The sequence below is a fragment of the Amblyraja radiata genome, chromosome 1 (genome assembly GCF_010909765.2).
Source record: "Amblyraja radiata isolate CabotCenter1 chromosome 1, sAmbRad1.1.pri, whole genome shotgun sequence".
Taxonomy (NCBI): Eukaryota; Metazoa; Chordata; class Chondrichthyes; order Rajiformes; family Rajidae; genus Amblyraja; species Amblyraja radiata.
The window spans coordinates 137,638,020-137,661,828 of NC_045956.1; the positions used below are offsets into that span (position 1 = coordinate 137,638,020).

At 44.2% G+C, this 23,809-nt stretch overlaps 1 protein-coding gene across 1 annotated transcript in view; it reads right to left on the reverse strand.

Moving 5' to 3' along the window:
• Positions 1 to 21,752: 21,752 nt before the first annotated feature.
• pik3c3 (phosphatidylinositol 3-kinase catalytic subunit type 3) overlaps positions 21,753 to 23,809 on the reverse strand; it is a 122,648-nt gene continuing 120,591 nt past the window's right edge. Inside the window, exon 24 of the mRNA XM_033037537.1 lies at positions 21,753 to 22,306. Coding sequence (XP_032893428.1) covers positions 22,292 to 22,306 — 15 coding nt within the window. The 3' untranslated portion in view covers positions 21,753 to 22,291. The remainder of the gene's footprint in view (positions 22,307 to 23,809) is intronic.

The window sequence follows — 23,809 nt, forward strand, 5'->3', positions numbered from 1 at the left end:
TGGCCTCCACAGCCTTCTGTGGCAATGAATTCCACTGTTTAAATAAATTCCTCCTCATCTCCTTTCTGAAGGTACAGTGCATTCAGAAAGTATTCAGACCTCTTCACTTTTTCCACATTTTGTTACGTTACAGCCTTATTCTAAAATGGATTAAATTCTTTTTTTATCATCAATCTACACACAATACCATAAAATATAAAAGCAAAAACAGGCGTTTAGAAATTTTTGCAAAGTAATTAAAAATAAATAATTGAAATATCACATTTACAAAAGTATTCAGACTCTTTGCCATGACACTCAAAATTGAGCTTCGGTGCATCCTGTTTCCATTGTTATCCTTGAGATGTTTCTACAACTTGATTGGAGTCCACAAGTGGAAATTAAATTGATTTTACATGATTGGGAAAGGCACACACCTGTCTATAAGGTCCCGCAGTTGACAGTGCATGTCAGAGCAAAAACCAAGCCATGAAGACGAAGGAATTGTCCGTAGACCTCCGAGACAGGATTGTGTCGAGACACAGATCTGGGGAAGGGTATAAAACAATTTCTGCAGCATTTCAGGTCCCGAAGAGCACAGTGGCCTCCGTCATTCTTAAATGGAAGAACTTTGAAACCACCAGGACTTTTGATAGAGCTGGCCGCTCGGCCAAACTGAACAATCGGGAGAGATTGGCCTTGGTCAGGGAGGTGATGGTTACTCTGACAGAGCTCCAGAGTTCCTCTGTGGAGATGGGAGAAACTTCCAGAAAGACAACTATATCTGCAGCACTCCACCAATCAGGCCTTTATGGTAGAGTGGCCAAACGGAAGACACTCCTCATTAAAAGGAACATGACAGCCCGCTTGGATTTGCCAAAAGGCACCTAAACAAGATTCTCTGCTCTGATGAAACCAAGATTGAACTCTTTGGCCTGAATGTCAAGTGTCACGTCTGGAGGAAACCAGGCACCGCTCATCACCTGGCCAATACCATACCTACAGTAAAGCATGGTGGTGGCAGCATCATGCTGTGGGGATGTTTTTAAGCGGCAGGAACTGGGAGACTAGTCAGGAACGAGGGAATGATGAAGGGAGCAAAATACAGAGAGAACCGTGATGAAAACCTGCTCCAGAGCATTCTGGACCTCAGACTGGGGCAGAGGTTCACCTTCCAACAGGACAACGACCCTATGCACACAGCCAAGACAACGCAGGAGTGGCTTTGTGACAAGTCTGTGAATGTCCTTGAGTGGCCCAGCCAGACCCCTGACTTGAACCCGATCGAATATCTCTGGAGGGACCTGAAAATAGCTGTGCATCGACGCTCCCCATCCAACCTGACAGAGCTTGAGAGGATCTGCAGAGAAGAATGGGAGAAATTACCCAAATACAGATGTGCCAAGATTGTAGAGTCGTATCCAAGAAGACTCAAGGCTGTAATCACTGCCAAAGGTGCCTCAACAAAGTACAGGTGCACAACCTTTTATCCGAAGATCCAAATAACGAAAACCTCCGAATAGCGGCCATTTTTTCGGTCCTTGAAGAAAGGTCCTTGAAAACGTTCACCGAGGGCGGCCCGCAGAGGTGACATCGAAACCTCTGGTCGGTCCTCGAAGAAAGGGGAACTAAATCCCCATTCATAAAAGAGAAGATGAGGGTATATTGCGCGGGAGGGTTAATAATTGACAATATGCTGCTGCCTGCCCGCTGAATTAAAAAGTTCCCACGGTAGACTCACGATACACAGTGTTTCGTGAGTCTTGTGTGGGAACTTTTTAACTCAGCGGGGCAGGCAGCAGCAGATTGTCGCTCGCTTCAGTATCACCCCACCTACACCCCTCTGCTTCCCGGCCATGTGTGTGACCCCTTCCCTCCCCAGCTCCCCGCCCATTGCACCGGCGCGGGGGCTTTGCACTGTCTTCACGTCGGTGATTGCAGCAGGACCGTGCCAGGACCAATTGGACACCGACCACCAGGCCCACCGCAAGCACGGAGATCCCAGAGACCCACAGCCAACAGCAGCCCAGCCCAGCCCCACTCCAACTACAGAAGAACCTGGGTTGCGGATGACGGGGCGCAGCTCGGGGCGTCGTAGGGGCCCATCGGGGAGCGGCCACTCAAAGCCACGCCGGGAGATGTAGGGCCCTGCCCCGGTCTTGATGTTGGAGCCCCCGGCAGGCGCTAGCAAGTCCGCGGCAATTTACAGCCGCGCCGGGCGTTGTAAGGCCCCCCTCCAGGTCACTCTCAACCTCTATGATGTTTGCTCTCAACCCCGTAATTCGGGCGGGAGAAGTCGCCGCTGCCGGTGCCCCGCAAAGCAGTCTCCCACCGGAGACCCGCGAGCTCCCGGTGTCACCATCCACCGGAGTCGGGTCGCAGCAGCTCGCCCCCGCAACTCTCCACGCTCCGAAGCTGGCTAGCTCCACGGAGGTAGGTCCGTAGGTCCACAGCTCCCACCGACCCCCAGGCCCACTGCAAGCACGGAGATCCCAGAGACCCACAGCCAGCAGCAACTCCAGCCCAGCCCCGCTCCAACTCCAGAGGAACACGTAGGGGCAGAAGCTGATGGTGTGCAAGGTACGTCTTGTTCTTGGGGTGGCGGATGAGGGGGCGCAGCTCGGGCTGTGGGCGAACTGCCAGTTGTCGCCGTAGCGGCCAAAGATCATAGAGGAGCTCCTCTATGATCTTTGGTAGCGGCCCATCGGGGAGCGGATTCCTCTGGAGGGGGAGGGGGAGGGGGGTATTGTGCTGTTTGATCGCCCCCTGCTATCCCAGGGACAGGGAGACACAGCGGCTTTTTAGACTGGTGGGCAATCACTTCCAAAGTTCTGCCCACACAGTCAGTACACCTCTCCTACACTGTATTTCATACAAACATTTATTCTGCAAGAAAAAACGACATTGAAGACTCAAACTCGCGATCGAGTAACTGCCAGGATCAAGGCGCAAACTCGCGACCTTGCGGATATGAGCCGAGCACTCTACCACTGAGCCAGCCATTAAAATCTACGCTAAAAAATTTCCATTCCGAAGACCGACAAATTCTGAATTACGAAAAGTGTCTGGTCCCAAGGCTTTCGGATAAAAGGTTGTGCACCTGTACTGAGTAACGGGTCGGAATACTTATGTAAATGTGATATTTCAGTTATTTATATTTAATTACTTTGCAAAAATGTCTAAACACCTGTTTTTGCTTTTTTATTATGGGGTATTGTGTGTAGATTGATGATTAAAAAAACTGAAATTAATCCATTTTAGAATAAAGCTGTAACGTAACAAAATGTGGAAAAACTGAAGGGGTCTGAATGCTTTCTGAATGCACTATACATCCTTTTATTCTGAGGCTATGGCCTCTGGTCCTAGACTCTCCCACTAGTGGAAACATCCTCTGCACATCCACTCTATCCAAGCCTTTCACTCTTCGGTAAGTTTCAATGAGGTTCCCCCTCATCCTTCTAAAGTCCTGTGAGGGTTCCTGTGATGTGGAAGACATACTGCCTAGTTCCTGTACCAAATAGGACACGCCCCAGCTCCTCCAATGACTACAGGCCGGTGACGCTGACTTCATGAAGTTCCTGGAGAGGCTGGTGCTCGCTCACCTGCAAACCCTCGTTAATCCCTAACTGGACCCCCTGCAGTTTGCTTACCAGAGATGGGGGTTGAGGACGCCATCATCCACCTGCTCCATCGTTCCTATGCTCACCTGGATAAGCCAGGAAGCATTGTGAGAGTCATGTTTTTTTTCACTTCTCTAGTGCTTTTAACCATCCGACCTGCACTGCTAGGGAGCAAACTGACGAAGATGCGGGTGGATGCTCCATAGGTGTCCTGGATCACCAACTACCTGACTGGATAACCACAATATGTCAGGCTACAGAACTGTGTCTCGGACATGGTAGTGAGCAACACAGGGGCCCCACAGGGGATGGTCCGCTCTCCCTTCCTGTTCACCATCTACACCTTAGACTTCAGATATATCTCTGACTCCTGCCACCTGCAGAAGTTTTCAGATGACTCTCAATTGTGGGCTGCATCAGTGAGGGGAGGGAAGCTGAATACAGAGGTGTAGTCAACAACTTTGTTGAGGGGTGTGAGCTGAATCACCTGCAGCTCACCTACAAGACTAAGGAGTTCATGGTGGACTTTAGGAGGAGAGGGACACACCTATCCCCTGTCTCCATCAATGGTGTGGATGTGCAGTTTACCAAGGAGTGTACCTGGACAATAAACTGGACTGGTGCAGGATCGCCGAGGCTCTGTACAAGAAGGGACAGAGCTGGCTGTACATTTTGAGAAGGCTCCGCTCCTTCAACATCTGCAGTGAGATGCTACAGATGTTCTACCAATCAGTGGTAACCAGTGCCATCTTCTTCACTGTTGTGTGCTGGGACAGCAGGGCGAAGGCTGCGGACACCAACAGGATTAACAAACTCACCAGGAAGGCTGGCTCCGTCCTGGGGGAGGAGTTGGATTCATGGGAAATGGTCGTGGAGAGGAGGATGCTCCTCAAACTGCGGAGCATCTTGGATAATACAGCTCACCCCCTCCATGGCACACTGGTCAACCTGAGGAGCGCCTTCAGCAACAGACTGGTTCCACTAAGATGCAGCGCAGAATGCCACAGGAGATCCTTCTTCCCTGTGGCTATCAACTGTACAACACCTCCCCCTTCTGAAGTGGGGTAGACTGACTCCCCTTGCCCCCTGCTCCCCAATCTTTGCATATCCTCAATCCTGGACTTTCCACTCATCACTTTAATTTTATGTTTTATGTATCTTGTTGTGTTTGATGACTGTTGGCAGACTAATTTCCCTCCTGGGATGAATAAAGTTCTATCGTATCATATCATATGAAAACCATTTGAACATTTTTAACCAGACGAGTACCTTCAGCAACAGACTGGTTCCACCAAGATGCAGGACAGAACGCCACAGGAGATCCTTCTTATCCTTCTTCCCTGTGTCTATCAAACTGTACAACTCTTCCCCCATCTGTCGTAGGGTAGACTGAGACGTACTCCCTCCTCCCCTCCCAAAACCTTTGTACATCCCCAATCCTTCCACTCATCACTTTAATTTCATGTTTCATGTATTTTGAGTTTTTATGACAGTTGGCAGATCAATTTCCCTCCTGGGATAAATAAAGTTCTATCGTATCGTATCGTACAGACCCAGAGCTGTCAAACGCTCATCTTATGTTAACCCATCCATCCTGGGCTCGTTCTCGTAAACATATATTTAAACACATTCAACATCAGACACAAACCATCTTCCACCACCTAAATAATCTCTTATCAAAACCAACAATATGCCTTAACTTCCATCGCTTTTTCTTTAGACAGTGATAATTTATAGACGTTTTTGAAGCTGTTGCACACCTGGCCCAAAGATGTCACGTTCTAATCACCAGGACATGAACTGGACATTTCTTTTTTAAATGGGTCACTACTACATGGGCTATTCTAGTCACTTTTCAGCCTTCGTACCATCCGAGAGAACTCTGTGAAGCCCTGAAATAAGGAATATATTTTGATCATGCATTAATCAAGAATATCAATACCATCAAATAATAAAGTTCCACAAAAGATGTTGGGAGAAAATTTAATTGGACATACCAAGAGTTCCAAAAGTCACCTTTCTATGTTAAGTGACACCAAGTTTGCGATTCGTAAGTGAATGTGGAATTCCCAGAGCAGCTTCAGTTACAATATCTGGACTGTGAGGAATTCAAAATCTGAATGAAGTCCAGGTGCAGGCATAGGAAGATCAAATTATTAATTTAAATGCAGATGAATGCCTGCAAGGCCATATGCAAAAGGAGGTAGCTTTCATCTTTTTTTTAATTGAATTCTGAAACATTTTATTTATTTAAAATGTTTAAGCACTTAAGTTAATTGACCAGGAATGAAGATGATTGCAAAAAGTGGTGAACACTACCCAGTCTAACAAGGGGTACTTACCTACCCGCCATCAAAGGGATCTATAAGAATCGCTGCCTCAAAAAGACAGCTAGCATCATCTGACCCACATCACCCTGGCCACCCTCTCATTTCACTCCTGCCACCTGGAAGAAGGTATAGGACCTGAAAACTGTAATGTCCAGTTACAGGAGCAGATTATTCCCGACAACCCAAAGACTGGAGGGTGGCTGTAATTAAGTGACTCAACCACACGTTAAGATACAACACGTTTTTATTATAGCACTTACGGCATAAGATCTACGGTACATTTCAGTCCCGAGCTGCTACATCTACTGCCTGACGTAAGCAGGTTCTAACTATTATAAAACACGTACTAGGCGGGGCTACTACTAACAAACACTATGATTGGCTAGCATGCAATAGCCAATCTACATCTCTTCTTGTAGAAATTAAAGAAACGGCGATGGCTTAAACAATATAAAGTGTTAACAATATACTAGCAAAGTTACACGTAATCACCACATCTAACGGATGGCCTACAAACCCGTCCAGCCCACGTGCGGTAAGAGGTCTCACCTCCTTTTGCGGGAGAACAGACTGGGGAGGGGAGCGGTGACACAACCGGCGACCCGACAGGACTGGTGGGAGTCGACCTTGGCGAACCAGGTGCCAACCGACGCGGGGAACCCGCTGCAGAAGTGACGGTTAGAGGTGGGGAAGCTGGACCGACTGGGGTTTCGAACACGAGTAGCGGGACGTCAGGACATGGGGTCGGAGGATGCAGTTCCTTCACTGGAAGGCTGTGTTGACGGTTGCGTCTGTAGATGACTCCGTCCACTTCGACCAGGTATGAACGTGGTTCCTTGGAAGGGCCGTGAATGTGTTCCAGTCGTGAGTGAGCCTTATCGGTTTGCAGGCGAAACATTTGTCCACGTGTAAGAGGTTTAAGTGGCTTGCTGGACTTGTCAAAGAATTGTTTCTGAGTGTCCCGTTGAAGTTGTAGTTGTAGCAGCTGCTGGGAGAGAGGTAGGGGAGTATGGGTTTGGCGTGACATCAGTCGCTGGGCTGGGGAGCCTAGGACGGGATCCCATGCAATGTGTCGTAGATTGAGCAAGTCCAGCTATACATCAGATTTGACAAGGTAGGCTCTTTCCATGAGTTGTTTGGCACTCCGAACAGTCCGTTCGGCTAGTCCATTGGACTGCGGGAGCTCGGGGCTGCTGGTAATGTGTTGGAAGACCCAATGTTCAGCAAAGTTCTTAAATGCTTGGCTGGTGAATTGCCTGCCGTTATCAGATTGAATACGTGCAGGGGAGCCAAGCATGGAGAGGTGTCGTTGCAGCTTCTCAATCACTCTGAGGAAATACTCTGCAGTAGGTCTATTTCGAACCAGCCTGAGTAACAGTCGACAAGAACCAGATAGTGTTTTCCGTGTCATTCGAAGATGTCGGTAGCCAAGGAGGACCACGGCTAAGAAGGGACTGGTTGGGGCAGTAGAGGCTGCTTTTGCTGATGTGGCACCAGGCTGTTGCAGAAAGCGCTCGGTTCTTTCACGTATGTATTTGGTCATCACGGGCCAGTAAAACATGCTTTGAGCCCGTTGGATGGTTGCCTCCGCGCCGGGATGGCCCCTGTGGATGTTGTTGTAGTATTCACTCCGTAGTGCAGCTGGGACCCGGCGCTGGGACCTTGTGGCCCTTGACTATTATTCCATCCTGCAGCACTAGTTCATCATGAACCAGGAAGTAGGGTCGTATTTTGAGCGGTGTGTTTGACTGTTTGTGGGGCCAACTGCCCCGTATGACTGTGGACAGCAATTGTAAAGTCTCATCAGCAGCCGTGCGTTTGGCTAGGCGGAGTAAACGATCAGTCGGCACAAACGAAACCTTCATGACTGAGAATTCGTCTTGTTCGGACAGGTGCTGTTCATTGGTTCTGCGCGGGGCTCTGGATAGCGTGTCTGCTATGTGCATTTCTTTACCTTTCTTGTAGATGATGCGGAAATCAAAGCGCTGCAGCTGCGTCATCATCCGTTGCAGTCGTGCAGGTGCAATCGGGTTGTTCAGAATAGTGACCAGCGGCTGGTGGTCAGTCTCAATGGTAACAGTCTTACAAAAGATGAAATCTTTGAATTTGGAGCAGGCGAAAACCACTGTGAGCAGTTCTTTTTCAATCTGGGCATAGCGCTGTTCAGTTTAAGTTAGAGTACGTGATGCATATGAGGCTGGCTTGAAACCGCCATCAGTAGAGGTGTGCAGGCACGCTGCGCCTAGCCCGTACTGAGACACATCGCAGGTAACCGTAATCGGTAATTCCAGGCTAAAATATGAAAGTGTTGGTGCGCTAGCCAGCTGTAGCTTGAGGGTGACAAAAGCCCTTTGGTGCTGCGGGTACCAGGACCATGTCACGTCTTTGTGTGTCAGTTCTCGCAGGCGAGCCAATAAGTCGCTGAGGTTGGGGATAGATTTAGTCAGGTAGTTAACCATGCCAGGGAATCGCTGTAAGCTCACAACATCAGAGGGAATCGGCAGTTAGTTGATGGCTGCAGTTTTCAGTGGGTCTGGTCTGAGACCGCTGCTGGTAAAACAATGTCCGACGTAAGTGACTTCGGGAACCCAAAACCTGCACTTTAGTGGGTTCAGTTTAAGATGAATGTCTTTGGCGTGGTCGAGTACTCGCTTCAGATTAGTGTCGTGTTCAGCCAGGTCGTGACCGTAGACGAGGATGTCATCAACAATGATGGCGCACGGGTACTCTGCAAACAACTGTTGCATGGTGCGCTGGAAAACTTCGCTGGCGGAGTTGATGCCGAAGGGCATCCTCAAAAATTTGAAATGAACAAAGGGTGTGCCAAAAGTGGCGATGTTGGATGTGTCCGGGTCCAATGGAATCTGCCAAAACGAGCTTTTGGCGTCCAGGACTGAAAAAACTGCTGCATTGCCGATCTGTGCAGCGACAGCTTCTGTGGTTCTCATTGGTAGTGAGGGCGTTTGATTGCTGTATTAAGATCTCTGGGATTGATACAGATGCGAATCTCCTCTTTGTTTTTCTTAGTTCCGACGACCATAGTGGAGACCCAATCAGATGGGTCAGTTACTAGGTATGTCACAATACTTACCTTCAACGGCGCTGCAATTCTGCCACTGGCCATGTGCGCGATTTTGGCGCCTTTGAGGGGGGGGGGGCGGAGTTAAAACGCGTTTTTTCCTACCTTGTCCTGGATTATATTTGGTTGGAGTGCAAGCTTTTGCTGAAGAATTGTTCCGACGGCCGTTCTGTGTATTTTTTTTTTTTAATCGCCCGACAAGTTCAGCGCTGGAGTAATTTTAAAAGCAGCTTCCAAAGCCATCAATGCCGACAACGGGGACGGATTTCACGTTTGGGACAGGTAAATGAAAGCCGTTTATTTTATGTATAAAAATGCTCCTTACGATGCCTTTAATTCACATTTTAGGTTGCGAAACGGTGATTTTTTCCCCCATAGGAACCGGCAGTATTTTTCCTGCCGATACGGGTTTAAATTTACCACCACCGCAACGTTCCAATTGATCGCGTTCCAGAAAAACTCACTCGCAAGATGATTTAAACGGCCATTAATTTACAGGTATTAAACACTAAATTCCTTCCATTTGGCCTATAAATCCATGACAATGAGATTTAAAAATTATGTTATATTGTGAATTCTTATGTGAATGTTAATTGGACACTTAGGCTATTTAAAAATATTAATCTATTCTTAAGAAATTGATAGATGTTTAGATCTAGTAATTGCATTTTATAATTAGCTACAATTAGGTAACTAACTAATTATATGCTTTAATTTCAAGTCATCTAAGTAAGATTGCTTCATATTTGTTTCATAATGCTTCAATCCAAAATAACTGAACATTTCTTTCAGTTCTCTTAATTTTTAACAAATTTATGGGCTTTTGACTGTCCTCGATCACAGCTTTTGTGTTAAGTCAATGGAAAAGCAATAGGGAACAAGATGCTAATTTCAGAGTATGAAAATGGCCATAACTTTTTTAATACTGAAGATATGAAAGTGAATTAGGTGTCAAATTAAACTTCATTTTATGCTTTATCTGATGGGATAAATTACAGATTTGATTTTTAAAATCTCAAAATTTTGTAACATTGCTACAGTTACTTCAGCAATGACACCCAATGATCCCTTTTGTAAATGATCTCATTGCCTCCAGTGATCCCTTTTGTAAAAGCAAATGTAAGGTACCCAACATCAGACCTGGGTGGAATGAGTTTGTGGCTGAGCAGTACGCTGAGGCAAGAGAGGCCTTTAGACTCTGGTCAGAGGCAGGTAGGCCTAGACAGGGAGTATTGCTAGATATGAAAAAACGCACAAATGCTAGAGTTAAATATGCACTTCGTTTTATTAAGAAAAATGAAAACACAATGAGAGCAGACTCGCTTGCCAGGAAGCTACAGAATAACAACCTTACTAACTTCTGGAAAGAGGTCAGAGTAATGAATAACAGCAAAACACCCCTACCGTCTGACATTGAAGGTGTTAGTAGCCCAGAAAAAATAGCTGAGAGTTGGCGTGAGCACTACTGTAACCTTTTTAACTGTGTTAAAAGTAACCCAGTTAGAATCAATCATGAACTTATTGATCTCTCTGTAGATATGGTAGTTAGGGCAGCTGATGTCTATGATGCCATTAACATGTTGGATAACAACAAAGCCTGTGGTATGGACTGCATTACTACAGAACATCTAAAATATGCCAGCTATAAGCTCTGCCCTTTGCTTTCCATGTGCTTTAATGGCTGTCTGGTTCATGGTGTCTTGCCAAATGATATTATGTCTGTAATGCTAGTGCCTGTGATTAAAGATAAGGCTGGTAGGATCAACAGTATTGATAATTACCGACCTATTGCACTAGCCAGTATCTTATCTAAAGTACTGGAGAGAATACTGCTGACAAAGCTAGAAATGTATGTCCTTACTACTGACAATCAGTTTGGGTTCAAAAGAAAACATGGAACTGACCTGTGTATTTATGCTCTTAAAGAGATTGTGTTCAGGTACACAAGCCTGAATTCATCTGTATTCCTATGTTTTATTGATGCGTCCAAGGCATTTGATAGAATTAACCATGAACACTTGTTTGTAAAATTGCTAAATAGAGGTGCCCTTAAATTCTTAGTGAGAATCTTAGTGTTCTGGTATGCCCATCAAACGTTTCACGTTAAATGGGACAATGATGTATCTGCTCCATTCTGTGTTAGTAACGGAGTGCGGCAAGGAGGAATTTTGTCTCCTATTTTATTTAATGTTTATATGGACAAATTGTCAAATCAGTTAAATAGGCTAAAAACTGGCTGTCTTGTGGGCATCACTATTGTTAATCATCTGATGTATGCAGATGACCTGGTCCTGCTCTGTCCATATAGTGCTGGGCTGCAGCAGATGTTGAAGGTGTGCTCTCAGTATGGCCTTGATTATGACATTAAGTATAACGCTAAGAAAAGCCACATAATGATAGTTAGAAGCGCTGAGGACAGGGAATCAACTTTTCCGACCTTTTATTTGTCAGACAGTCCTCTTGCTGTATGTGAGGAAATTAAATACTTAGGTCATGTCATATCTGATGACTGGAAGGATGACAAAGACCTCTACCGACAGCGCTGTAAAATTTATCTTCAAGCCAACATGCTTATAAGGAAGTTTTACATGTGCTCTGATTCTGTGAAGTGTTCCCTGTTCAGAACCTACATCACACCATTATATACTGCTCAATTGTGGTCTAATTATAAGAAAAAGAGTATGCAGAGGCTTAAGGTTGCATACAATGATGCAATGAGGTTGCTACTTCGTGTCCCTAGGTGGCATAGTGCCAGTCAATTGTTTGTGTCCACTAGAGTGCCAACCTGTGAGGCACTCTTAACACAGCTGATGTTTAGTTTTATGTGTCGCCTGGACAAATCAGAGAACCACATAATTGAAGCCCTAGTCAGCCCTCTGAAAAGCTGCTATAGATTCACTTCTAGGCTAAGACGGCATTGGTGCAATAGCTTATATATATTTTAGGCTAATATGCAATTTTTTAATGTATCTTTGTAATTCTTTGTACTGTTTGATGTGTTATATGGACCTGTGTCTGAAATAAAGCTTTAATAAATAAATAATACCATGCGTTTAAGTTCATCGTGTTTTCTGTCACGCATGGCATGCGGAACCCGATGTGGCGCTCTGACTACAGGTGTGACAGTAGGATCAACAGTGATGTGATATTTAATAGGCAGCTTGCCAAGTTCATCATTAAACAGGTTTTTGTATTGGGAAAATAACTGTTGAGTAGGATCATCAGTGAGGCATAGTTTGTGGACCGCGCGTCCAAAGTACACCAGGCCTAGATCGTGGCATGCGTTGATACCGAGCAAAGTCTCTGAGTTTCATTTAACAACGTAAAACTGCAAGGTGCACTTTAAATCAGCTTTTCCAAGTGGGTGTAAGATATCTCCTCTGTTCAAGAAGGGCTGCAAGGAAAATGCTGGGAACTATAGACCAGCGAGCTTAACATCTGTAATTGGAAAGTTACTAGAGTAAGTATACTGAGGGATAGGATATACAAGCATTTGGACAAAGGGTTTCCAGCCTGGGGTAAATTTACCCCCAGGGGGAATATTTCAGGGGGTTGATTCTGGATTTGTACATATTTTTTCTCATTGACTGAATGTGATTGGTTCTTGTATACCGGTATCTGTTCATCATCATTAATTGTTCATAAATAAGTGAAATAACATTCGTATGTGCTATTAAAGTTGATAGGGGTAAAGAGGACAAAAAAGGTTGGGAACCCCTGATTTAGACGGACAACGGCTAATCACGGAGAGTCAGCACGGTTTTGTATGTGTGAGGTCGTGTCTCACAAATCTGATTGAGATTTTTGAAGATGGGTTCAAAAAGGATGATGAGGGCAGAGCAGTAGATGATATGAACTTCAGCAAAGCATTCAACAAGGTTCTGCTTGGTAGGCTGCTCTGGAAGGTTAGATTGCATGGGATCCAAGGAGAGATAACTGAATGGATAGAAAATTGGCTTCATGGAAGGAAGCAGAGGGTGATGGTGGAAGGTTGCTTCTCTGACTGGCAGCCTGTGACTAGTGGCGTGCCTTAAGGGCCTGTCCCACTTACGCAATTTTTTCAGCGACCTGCTGGCACTCGTCATAATCACAGCAGGTCGCTGAAATTTTTCAAAATGTTGAAAATCCAGCGGCAACTAGTAAAAAATACGACTCTTTGGGTGACTACTCACAATACCCTTAATATCAAAGGTTTGGATGAGAACATACATGTCAAGACTAGCAAGTTTGCTGATGACACAAAGGTGGGTAGTTTTGCAGATAATGAAGATGGTTGTGAAAAATTGCAGCAGGATCTTGAGCGATTGGCCAGGTGGGCTGAAGAATGGTTGATGGAATTGAATACAGAGAAACGTGTTGCATTTTGGGAAGTCTAACATGGGCAGGACATACACAGTTAATGTTAGGGCTCTGGAGATTGTTGTAGAGCAGAAGGATCTAGGATTGCAGGTGCATGGTTCCTTGAAGGTGGAGTTGCAAATAGATAGGATGGTCAAAAAGGTTTTTGGCACATTGATCTTCATTAATCAGAGTATTGAATATATGAATTACAGAGTATTGAATTGTGGATTACAGCTCTGCCTTCAACACAATCATGTGTAGACTGGTAGACTGGTCTCCAAGCTGTCCGACCTAGGTTTCGAACACATCAGCCTATGGATTAAGGACTTCCTTACGGACCGGCCGTAGTCAGTCAGGATGGGACCACGCCACTCCCCCACTCTGACACTCAGCACAGGAGCTCCACAAGGCTGTGTGCTGAGCCCCCTCCTCTACTCCCTCTATAATTATGACTGCATGCCGACCCACAGCACGAACACCATCATTAAATTTGCAGACGGCAGGGCTGATCACTGAGGGTGATGAGTCAGCTTACAGTGAGGAGGTACAGAGGTTAATAGGCTGGTGCTCAGAGAACAACTTAGCACCCAATACAAAGAAAACAAAAGAGCTCATCATTGACTTCAGGAAGAAGCAGGGTGAGCATCCCCCACTGCACATAAACGGAGAAAGAGTGGACATAGTCTCCAGTTTAAGGTTCCTGGGCACCCACATCTCAGCAGATCTCAGGTGGTCAACTAACACGCTCTCCCTGGTAAAGAAGGCACAACAACGGCTTTACTTCCTAAGATCACTCAGGAAAGTTAACTTGCCACAACAGCTGCTCGTGTCATTCTACCGTTGCTCCATAGAGAGCGTCCTGACACATGGCATCCTGGTGTGGTATGGCAACAGTTCTGCGGCTGACAAGAAGGCTCTGCAGAGAGTCATCAATACAGCCCAGGAGATCACCAACACACACCCGCCTGCCCTAGAAGAGATCTACAGCTCTCGTTGCCTGCGGAAGGCATCACGCATACAACAGGACTCATCTCATCCCGCACCACTTGTTTGCCCTTCTGCCCTCAGGAAAGCGTTACAGGTCCATCAAATCACACAGCACAAGATTAACAGTTTCTACCCCAAGGCCATCACCACTCTGAACTCTGCACTGAACACCCCCCCCATAGCCAATATTTTTTACTGCCACAACACTATACTGTGAAATATTGCACATTCTAACTTGACAACGCCATTTTTGTTGTTTCCATCGTCGTTATTATTTATCTGATATGTTGGAGTTCCGCTTGGGCAGTGCACCTGAAATTTTGTTGTATGTATTTACAATGACAATTAAGTGTATTATTATTATTATTATTATTATTATTATTATTATTATTATTATTATTATTATTATTATTATTATTATTATGATTATTATTTTTATTATTATTATTATTATTATTATTATTTTTATTTTTATTATTATTATTATTATTATTATTATTATTATTATTATTATTATTATTATTATTATTATTATTATTATTATTAGTTGGGAGGTTATCTTGCAGTTGTATAAGACGTTGGTGAGGCCGCATTTAGAGTATTGTGTTCAGTTCTGTTATCAGGTTATTGGAAAGATGTTGTACAAGGATGTTGCCAGGACTAGAGGGTCTGAGCTATCGAGAGAGCTTGAGTAGGCTGGGACTCTATTCCTTGGAGTGCAGGAGGATGAGGGATGATCTTATGGAGGTGCATAAAACCTGAGGTAGACACAAAATGCTGGAGTAACTCAGCGGGACAAGCAGCACCTCTGGAGAGAAGGAATAGGTGCCACTGCCAGATGAAGTCCAATTCCGCAACATTCAAGTCAAACAATTGGAGTGATACAAGAAATCTCTCTTTGAACTTTGCAGAGCCATTAAGGATGCGAAGAGGGGATTCTGGGTGTGCTGGGCTGTACGGAGGTTGAACGTTCTCCCCGTGACCTGCGTGGGTTTTCTCCGAGATTTTCAGTTTTCACCCACACTGCAAAGACGTACAGGTTTGTAGTTAATTGGCTTGGTGTAAATTAAAAATGTTCCCTAGTGTGTGTAGGTTATTGTTAATGTGCAGGGATTGCTGGTCGACGCAGACTCTTTGGGCCGAAGGGCCTGTTTCCACACCATATCTCTAAACTAAACTAAACTTATTGAGAGTAGAGGAATCCACATGACTACTTCTGCTTTTGAAAAAAAACTTTCCTGAATATTAGAGCAATCTTTTTGCTATCCATCTCAGTGCAAATACTAAGCAAGCCACTTAACAATTCTTCAATATGATCGGCTGAGATGATCAGGTTCATTATCAACGGACATGTATAGATTCACTTTTTAATGACTGTCCGACAAGAATTTAAAATAAAATCGTAAGTGCAAACACACATTTTCTAACGAATGCTTACTTAACATGTTGGTTCTTTTGTAATCCTATTATATAACACTCGTCAAATATTGAATTAGTTGGCTTACTATTCAAATTTCATATGTTTCATCATCCACTTTAACTGCCTTCTTCAACTGCAAAACTACTCTTATCATTCTCACAAGCGGAATCTGTGGCTCATTTTCACATAGAATAGTACGGAAAAGGAACAGATCCTTCGACCCACAATGTCCATGCCGAACATGACGCCAAGTTAAACTAATCTCCTCAATTTGCATGTGATCCATATGCCCTACCTTACCTATTAAAAACAAATTAGTAATGTGATGATCAATCATAATAAAGAATGGTGAGTTCTATAACAAGCACTATTACAAATTTTTATAAACTTATTTATAGTGGCAGCTACCGATGATAACTGGAAAATATTCCATCAGAACTGCTTTCTGGTTTTGTAAATTAGTTTCACATATCAGAATTCCAATGATGTTACACTTACTTTAAAGAAACATAATATCTTGCAGGATGACTTGAAGGTGGTGGTGTTTCTAGCACTTTTCCTTCTGTGTGGTTGATACTGATGTTTGGGAGATGACTGCATCTTCAAAAAGGTAAATTTCACTGCAACAATATGCATGTGTTGAATATTTAAGATAAAGATCTTAATCTGTGACAATAAAGCTGACTGTATAAATCAGCAAAACATCAAACTCCAGAAGAAAAATTACAAGGTTGGTATCCTGCACAGATAGTTATGTCCTGAATGATACTGAGCTTTTTGTGTTTTTATGGATGCACCCATATAATAAAGTGAAGAGTAATTATTCATTCTCCAGACATGTCCCATAACATAGAAACATAGAAAATAGGTGCAGGAGTAGGCCATTCGGCCCTTCGAGCCTGCACCGCCATTCGATATGATCATGGCTGATCATCCAACTCAGTATCCCATTCCTGCCTTCTCTCCATACCCCCTGATCCCTTTAGCCACATCTAACTCCCTCTTAAACATAGCCAATGAACTGGCCTCAACTACCTTCTGTGACAGAGAATTCCACAGATTCACCACTCTCTGTGTAAAAAATGATTTTCTCATCTCGGTCCTAAAAGACTTCCCTCTTATCCTTAAACTGTGACCCCTACTTCTGGACTTCCCCAACATCGGGAATAATCTTCCTGCATCTAGCCTGTCCAACCCCTTAAGAATTTTGTAAGTTTCTATAAGATTCCCCCTCAATCTTCTAAATTCAAGCGTGTACAAGCCGAGTCTATCCTGTCTTTCTTCATATGAAAGTCCTGCCATCCCAGGAATCAGTCTGGTGAACCTTCTCTGTACTCCCTCTATGGCAAGAATGTCTTTCCTCAGATTAGGAGACCAAAACTGTACGCAATACTCCAGATGTGGTCTCACCAAGACCCTGTACAACTGCAGTAGAACCTCCCTGCTCTTATACTCAAATCCTTTTGCTATGAATGCTACCATACCATTTGCTTTCTTCACTGCCTGCTGCACCTGCATTCCTACTTTCAATGACTGGTGTACCATGACACCCAGGTCTCGTTGCATCTCCCCTTTTCCTAATCGGCCACCATTCAGCTAATAGTCTACTTTCCTGTTTTTGCCACCAAAGTGGATAACCTCACATTTATCCACATTATACTGCATCTGCCATGCATTTGCCCACTCACCCAACCTATCCAAGTCACCTTGCAGCCTCCTAGCATCCTCCTCACAGCTAACACTGCCCCCTAGCTTCGTGTCATCCGCAAACTTGGAGATGTTGCATTCAATTCCCTCATCCAGATTATTAATATATATTGTAAATAGCTGGGGTCCCAGCACTGAGCCTTGCGGTACCCCACTAGTCACTGCCTGCCATTGTGAAAAGGACCCGTTTACTCCTACTCTTTGCTTCCTGTCTGCCAGCCAGTTCTCTATCCACATGAATACTGAACCCCCAATACCGTGTGCTTTAAGTTTGTATACTAATCTCTTATGTGGGACCTTGTCGAAAGCCTTCTGAAAGTCCAGATATAGCACATCCACTGGTTCTCCCCTATCCACTCTACTAGTTACATCCTCGAAAAATTCTATAAGATTTGTCAGACATGATTTACCTTTCATAAATCCATGCTGACTTTGTCCAATGAATTCACCACTTTCCAAATGTGCTGCTATCCCATCTTTAATAACTGACTCCAGAATTGTCCCCACCACCGATTTTAGACTAACTGGTCTGTAATTCCCCGTTTTCTCTCTCCCTCCCTTTTAAAAAAAAGTGGGGTTACATTAGCTACCCTCCAGTCCTCATGAACTACTCAAGAATCTGAAGGGTTTTGAAAAATTATCACTAATGCATCCACTATTTCTGGGGCTACTTCCTTAAGTACTCTGGGATGCAACTTATCTGGCCCTGGGGATTTATTGGCCTTTAATCCATTCAATTTACCTAACACCACTTCCCGGTTAACCTGGATTTCACTCAGTTCCTCCATCTCATTTAACCCCCGGTCCCTTGCTATTTCCGGCAGATTATTTATGTCTTCCTTAGTGAAGACAGAACCAAATTAGTTATTCAATTGGTCTGCCATGTCCTTGTTCCCCATGATCAATTCACCTGTTTCTGACTGCAAGGGACCTACATTTGCTTTAACTAATCTTTTCCTCTTCACATATCTATAAAAACTTTTGCAGTCAGTTTATCTATTTTCCCTTTCCTAATTAAGCCTTTTGTCCTCCTCTGCTGGACTCTGAATTTCTCCCAGTCCTCTGGTAGGCTGCTTTTTCTGGCTAATTTGTACGCTTCATCTTTTGTTTTGATACTATCCCTGATTTCCCTTGTTATCCACGGATACACTACCTTCCCTGATTTATTCTTTTGCCAAACTGGGATGAACAATTGTTGTAGTTCATCCATGCAGTTTTTAAATGCCTTCCATTGCATATCCACCGTCAACCCTTTAAGAATAATTTGCCAGTCTATCTTGGCCAATTCACGTCTCATACCCTCAAAGTCACCTTACTTTAAATTCAGGACCCTTGTTTCTGAATTAACAATGTCACTCTCCATCCTAATGAAGAACTCAATCATATCATGGTCACTCTTGCCCAAGGGGCCACGCACAAGACTGCTAACTAACCCTTCCTCGTTAATCAATACCCAGTCTAGAATAGCCTGCTCTCTCGTTGGTTCCTCTACATGTTGGAGGAACACGATAACACGAAAAGCCTTGCAGTCATAAGTGTAACAATTGCAGAATAACTAGAATCTGGCCCGTTTTGGTAGCCACAACATTTTTAGTGCGCGAGATAGTGGCGCAGTAGTAAGGTTACTGAGTTAAAGTGCTTGAAATCAGTTCAATCCTGATTTTGGGTGTTGTCTGTATGAAGTTTTAACATTCACATTGTAACCGTGTGAGTTTTCTCAGAGTTCTTCCTTTTCCTTCCACACTCCAAAAACGTACAAGTTGTAGGGTAATTGGCTTCAGTAAAATTGTCCCTATTGTATAGAAGAGTGTTAGTGTTCAGGGATCGCTGGTCAGTGTGGACTCAGTAGGTTGAAGGGCCTGTTACCGAGCTGTCTAAAGGCTTTTATCCAGATTTGATTGCATTGAGTTGCCTATCAATGCTGTTAATGAGAGATAAGTATCTCATTGAATGAAAGGTGATTATTGCAATTTATGGATATTATTGCTTCCTACCTGTGCTGGATCTGTTAATCACCAATATTACCTGAAGTTTCTTTTGATTTGAGTGTATTGAGAAGATATGCGCGCACTTGCTCTTATCAGGGCCATGGAATATCATGTGACTTTCAATATGGAATGACCTTCAAGATGGCGACGGCGGTGATCGGAGAGGATCGGTGCGGGTGAGTGGGCTGTGGGCTCACCTCCATGTCCTTGGAAGCACTCTGAGGGTTCCATGGTCGGCTGGGTGTACCGCACCGGCACATGGAAGTGCAACAGTAGTTGCGGGAGGTGAGGAATGGCACGTTCAGGGGTTGACCTGTCTATGGAGTGGGCTGCTAGAGGCCTGGCAGCCGCCGGGTTTTCACATAGATCAGATGCTCCCCCACAGGGAGCCCCCACAGATGACGGTCGAGTGCATGGATCAAACACGGCCTGCAGCGGCAAAGGACCTTAACAGCATTGCCAGGCCAGGTCGACCCCTGCAACACTCACCCAGTGATGCCACCGCCAAGATGAGATTTTTTTTTAAAGAACTTTGATACACCAGCCTGGCATATGTTTTTATCGTCTAAATAGTTCAGTTCATAGTGTAGAGCCAGTGAGATCGCATCCTCCGTGGACCTCTTGTGGTGGTAGGCAAATTGCAGTGGATCTAGGTTCTTGTTAAGGTAGTTGATGTGCACCATGGCCAACTTCTCAAATGACTTCATCACCATGGACGTTAGTGCTACCGGTCGACAGTCATTGACATATGTCACCTTATTCTTCTTGGGCACTGGTATTATTGATGCCCTTTTAAAGCAGGTGGGAACCTCAGACATCAGTAATAAGAGGTTGAAGATGGCCACAAAAACCCCAGTTAGTTGGTCATCGCAGGTTTTAAGGACATGACTAGGTATACCATCGGGTCCAGACACTTTCAAAATATTCACCCTCTTGAAGGATCTTCTGATGTCAGCTTCTGTGACTGAGATTGGAATACATTCGGGGGCTATGGGAGCCTGGGAAGGCACATCAGTGTTCTCCCTATCAAAGTGTGTGTAGAACTGCAATGAGCCTGTCTGGGAGTTATCACCTAACAGTAGAAACAATCATTGATCAGGCATCTACTTCGGGGGCGCTGTTCTGGCAGCAGCCATGTCAGCAGTGCGTCAGTTTTTTCAATTTTTTTTCAATGTTTTAATATGTTTTAAAGTATGTATTTAATGTTTTTTTGTGTGTCTTGTGTGGGGGGTGGTGTGGGGTGGTGAGGTGGAAACCACTTCAGTCGCCTCCTCCGTGGAGAGGCGACTTTTTCCAGGTCGCCTCCCCCATGGCCTAACATCAAGGATCGGCGCGACCTTTCCCGGAGACGCGCTCGGGGCTTCAGCGGCGGGTGCAGCGTGGACTCTCGTTGTGGAGCGGGTGAACCCTCGCTGGGGCTCGCTGGAGGGGAGCGCTCCGTTTCGCTGGCCCGGGGCAGCCGGCAGCCTGAAGTCGCAGCCTGAAGTCTGCAGAGCTCCAGCTGGTGCGGCGTCTACAGCCCGGGATCCCTCGTGGGGGACCCGGGGGAAGAAGAAGCCATCACTGCCGGCCCGCGGCCAACTTCTACCGCGGGGCCGGCATGGACTTACCATCACCCCGGGAGGGGAGCTTCGACCGCCGGCCCTGCAGTCTACGGTGCTTCTGGCTGCGGCGGGGACTTTAAATCTTGACCGCCGGCCTGCGGCCTACAACAATCTAAAGCCGCGGTCTCCGGTGAGGAAGAGCCGATCCTGGACTGACTTTGGACTCTGGCCCTGTCCACGGGGGGGAAGTGGAGGCGGACTGGCCAAATTTTTGTGCCTTCCTCCACAGTGATGAATGCTGTGGTGGATGTTTGTGTTACATTTTGTGTGTTTTTTATTATTGTATCGCTGCTGACAACCCAATCCTTGCCGGGTCACTGCTCGTGCGGTCGACCGGTCGGTGCAAAGAGTAGCTTTGAATGTTTGTCTCTTCGTTGATTGTGTCCCTTTCTTTTTTTTTAAAAAGCTACTGTAATGCGCCCTTTTAAATTGCCCCTCGGGGATGAATAAAGTGCTTGATTGATTGATTGATTGATTGATCTGAAGATAACTGGACCAAGCATGCTATCATTATGGAACCTTCTGTTTATGGTATGGGACAAACATAATTTGATTCCAGTAACCAGAATGGTTTTCCAAACTGATGTGGGGACTAAATAAAATCGGCATGGTCAAAAAGTTCAACTTATCAAAATAATTTAATGTCATTTATTGACCTATACAAGGCACTGGTGGTGATTAAATTAATAGAAAGTGCTTGGCATTCAATATTTATTTTTATTTGACTGTATCATAGAAGCATGCATTTAAAACAAAGCTCTTTAACAGATGTTGATAATTTATTATGTAAAACTGTACCAAATTTGAAAGATACATTTTGAGGCAGTAAATTAGTGGATGCATTTTACAATATATTCATGATGACCATTCACCTGCAGAAAACATTATTTTTTGGTATTTTCACTGTAATTGAATGGCAAATGTCACAAAGCTACATATTTGCTACAATATACAGCACTGCATGTCTGGAATACACTTCTGAGATCATAAGAAAATAACTTTGCAAACGTTTTCTCTGGCTTGCTGCAGAACATATTAATTTAATCTTCTCTCATATTGGCCTCAGAAATCATTAGGACTATGAATATATAGTCACTCAAAATATTTTGCGAAGAGTTAAATTATTTTACAAAAGGTATTGCGCTTTAATTTGCTCTAATGCAATAAAGATCAAATTTTTCTACAGATGAGATTCCTCTTCAAAGATTATGACCCGCTCAGCCTCCCAGATGGAATCTATCTTCTCCAGTACTAAAAAGAGAAAAAAAACATTGAATGCTTAGCCATCTAGAAATTCACAGTTTGCTGCATTATAATTCCAATTAGATACGTTGTAAATTAACCTTCAGTGTTCACAAACTGGGGATTCGGGCTAATTTCAATGTACAGTGATGCCAAAATACCACAGCTCAATGGTTTGAATTTGTTGATAAAGTAGATCATATCATATCTGTCTCTAAGACAGTTGATGATAATATTTTAGAAATGTGATAAACATTTACAACAACAAAAGAAAAGGGTGTAATTAAATCACTCAACTTTTATATATAATATCTATAAAGAAGACTAAATCTATACTTACACCAAAATAATGAATTGTACTCTGGTATTGGTACTGTTTTATTTACTGTCAGTGTACAAGGATACAGTAAATAACTTTGTGTACTTTCCAGTTAAATCATGCTACAGTGTTGTAGCGATGCAGCTACAGAGAAAGGAAAGGGCGGCAATGAGGTGGGCTGGGAGATCGGAACTATACCTTTAGCTTCTGAGAGGTCCATTCATTAGTCTGATAACAGTGGGGAAGGTGCTGTTTCTGGTGGTATGTATTTTCAAGCTGTTTTACCTTTGGTCTGATGGGAAGGGGAGAAGAGGGAATGACCAGGGTGTAAATTGTCCTTGATTATGTTGGCTGCTTTCCCAAGACAACGTGAAGTGTCGATGATGATGGGGTGGGAGCGGGGCGGGGGGCGAAGTGGCGGAGAGATGGTGGTTTGTGTGAGGTTGTTGTCTTAACATCTCTATCTCTTTCCTGTAAACTGTCTCGTCATTGTTTATGATCCATCCAACTATAATGGTATCATCTGCAAACTTGCTCATGGGGTTAGAGCAGAATCTGACAGCATATTCATGTGTGTATAGAGAGCATAGTAAGGGCTAGGAATATTTCCTTGTGAGGCACCAGTGTTGAGAAGTATCATGGAGGATGCCTCTAATAAAGGACATGATCTCAAAAGACTTACTTCATGTTGATGGCCATTTTTACATATGGAATGATTAGTACACGGAAGAGAATTTCAAGTTGAGTTGCTGAAGGAGTCACAGAGTTTAGATATCCATCATCCTAACATTTTCACATTTCAGGACTTTGTTTTCCACGGACCGTATAGTTTCAACAGTAGCAGTACAATGGAAGTGTAATGACAAACCAGCCACTGAAAGCAAACCATCATTGGTGCTATTTTAAAACAAGTAGCTGCTATTGACTACAATCTGATGTGCAGGCCTTTTAAGCAGTACCCAAAAAAGCAAAAATAAGATGGAAGAATATTTATGCCCATAAAGTTGTGATTATAACAGGACAGGAGGGGACATTAATGAAACATTTCCTTCATTGTTAAAAACACTTCAAGAGACTCTACATCCATAAGACACAACTGCCAAAGAGATGATAAACAAAAATGTGACAAATAACAATACATTGAAGAATTTATAGGAAATGGCCACTTGATTATGAAAGTTCTGTGTGCTGAT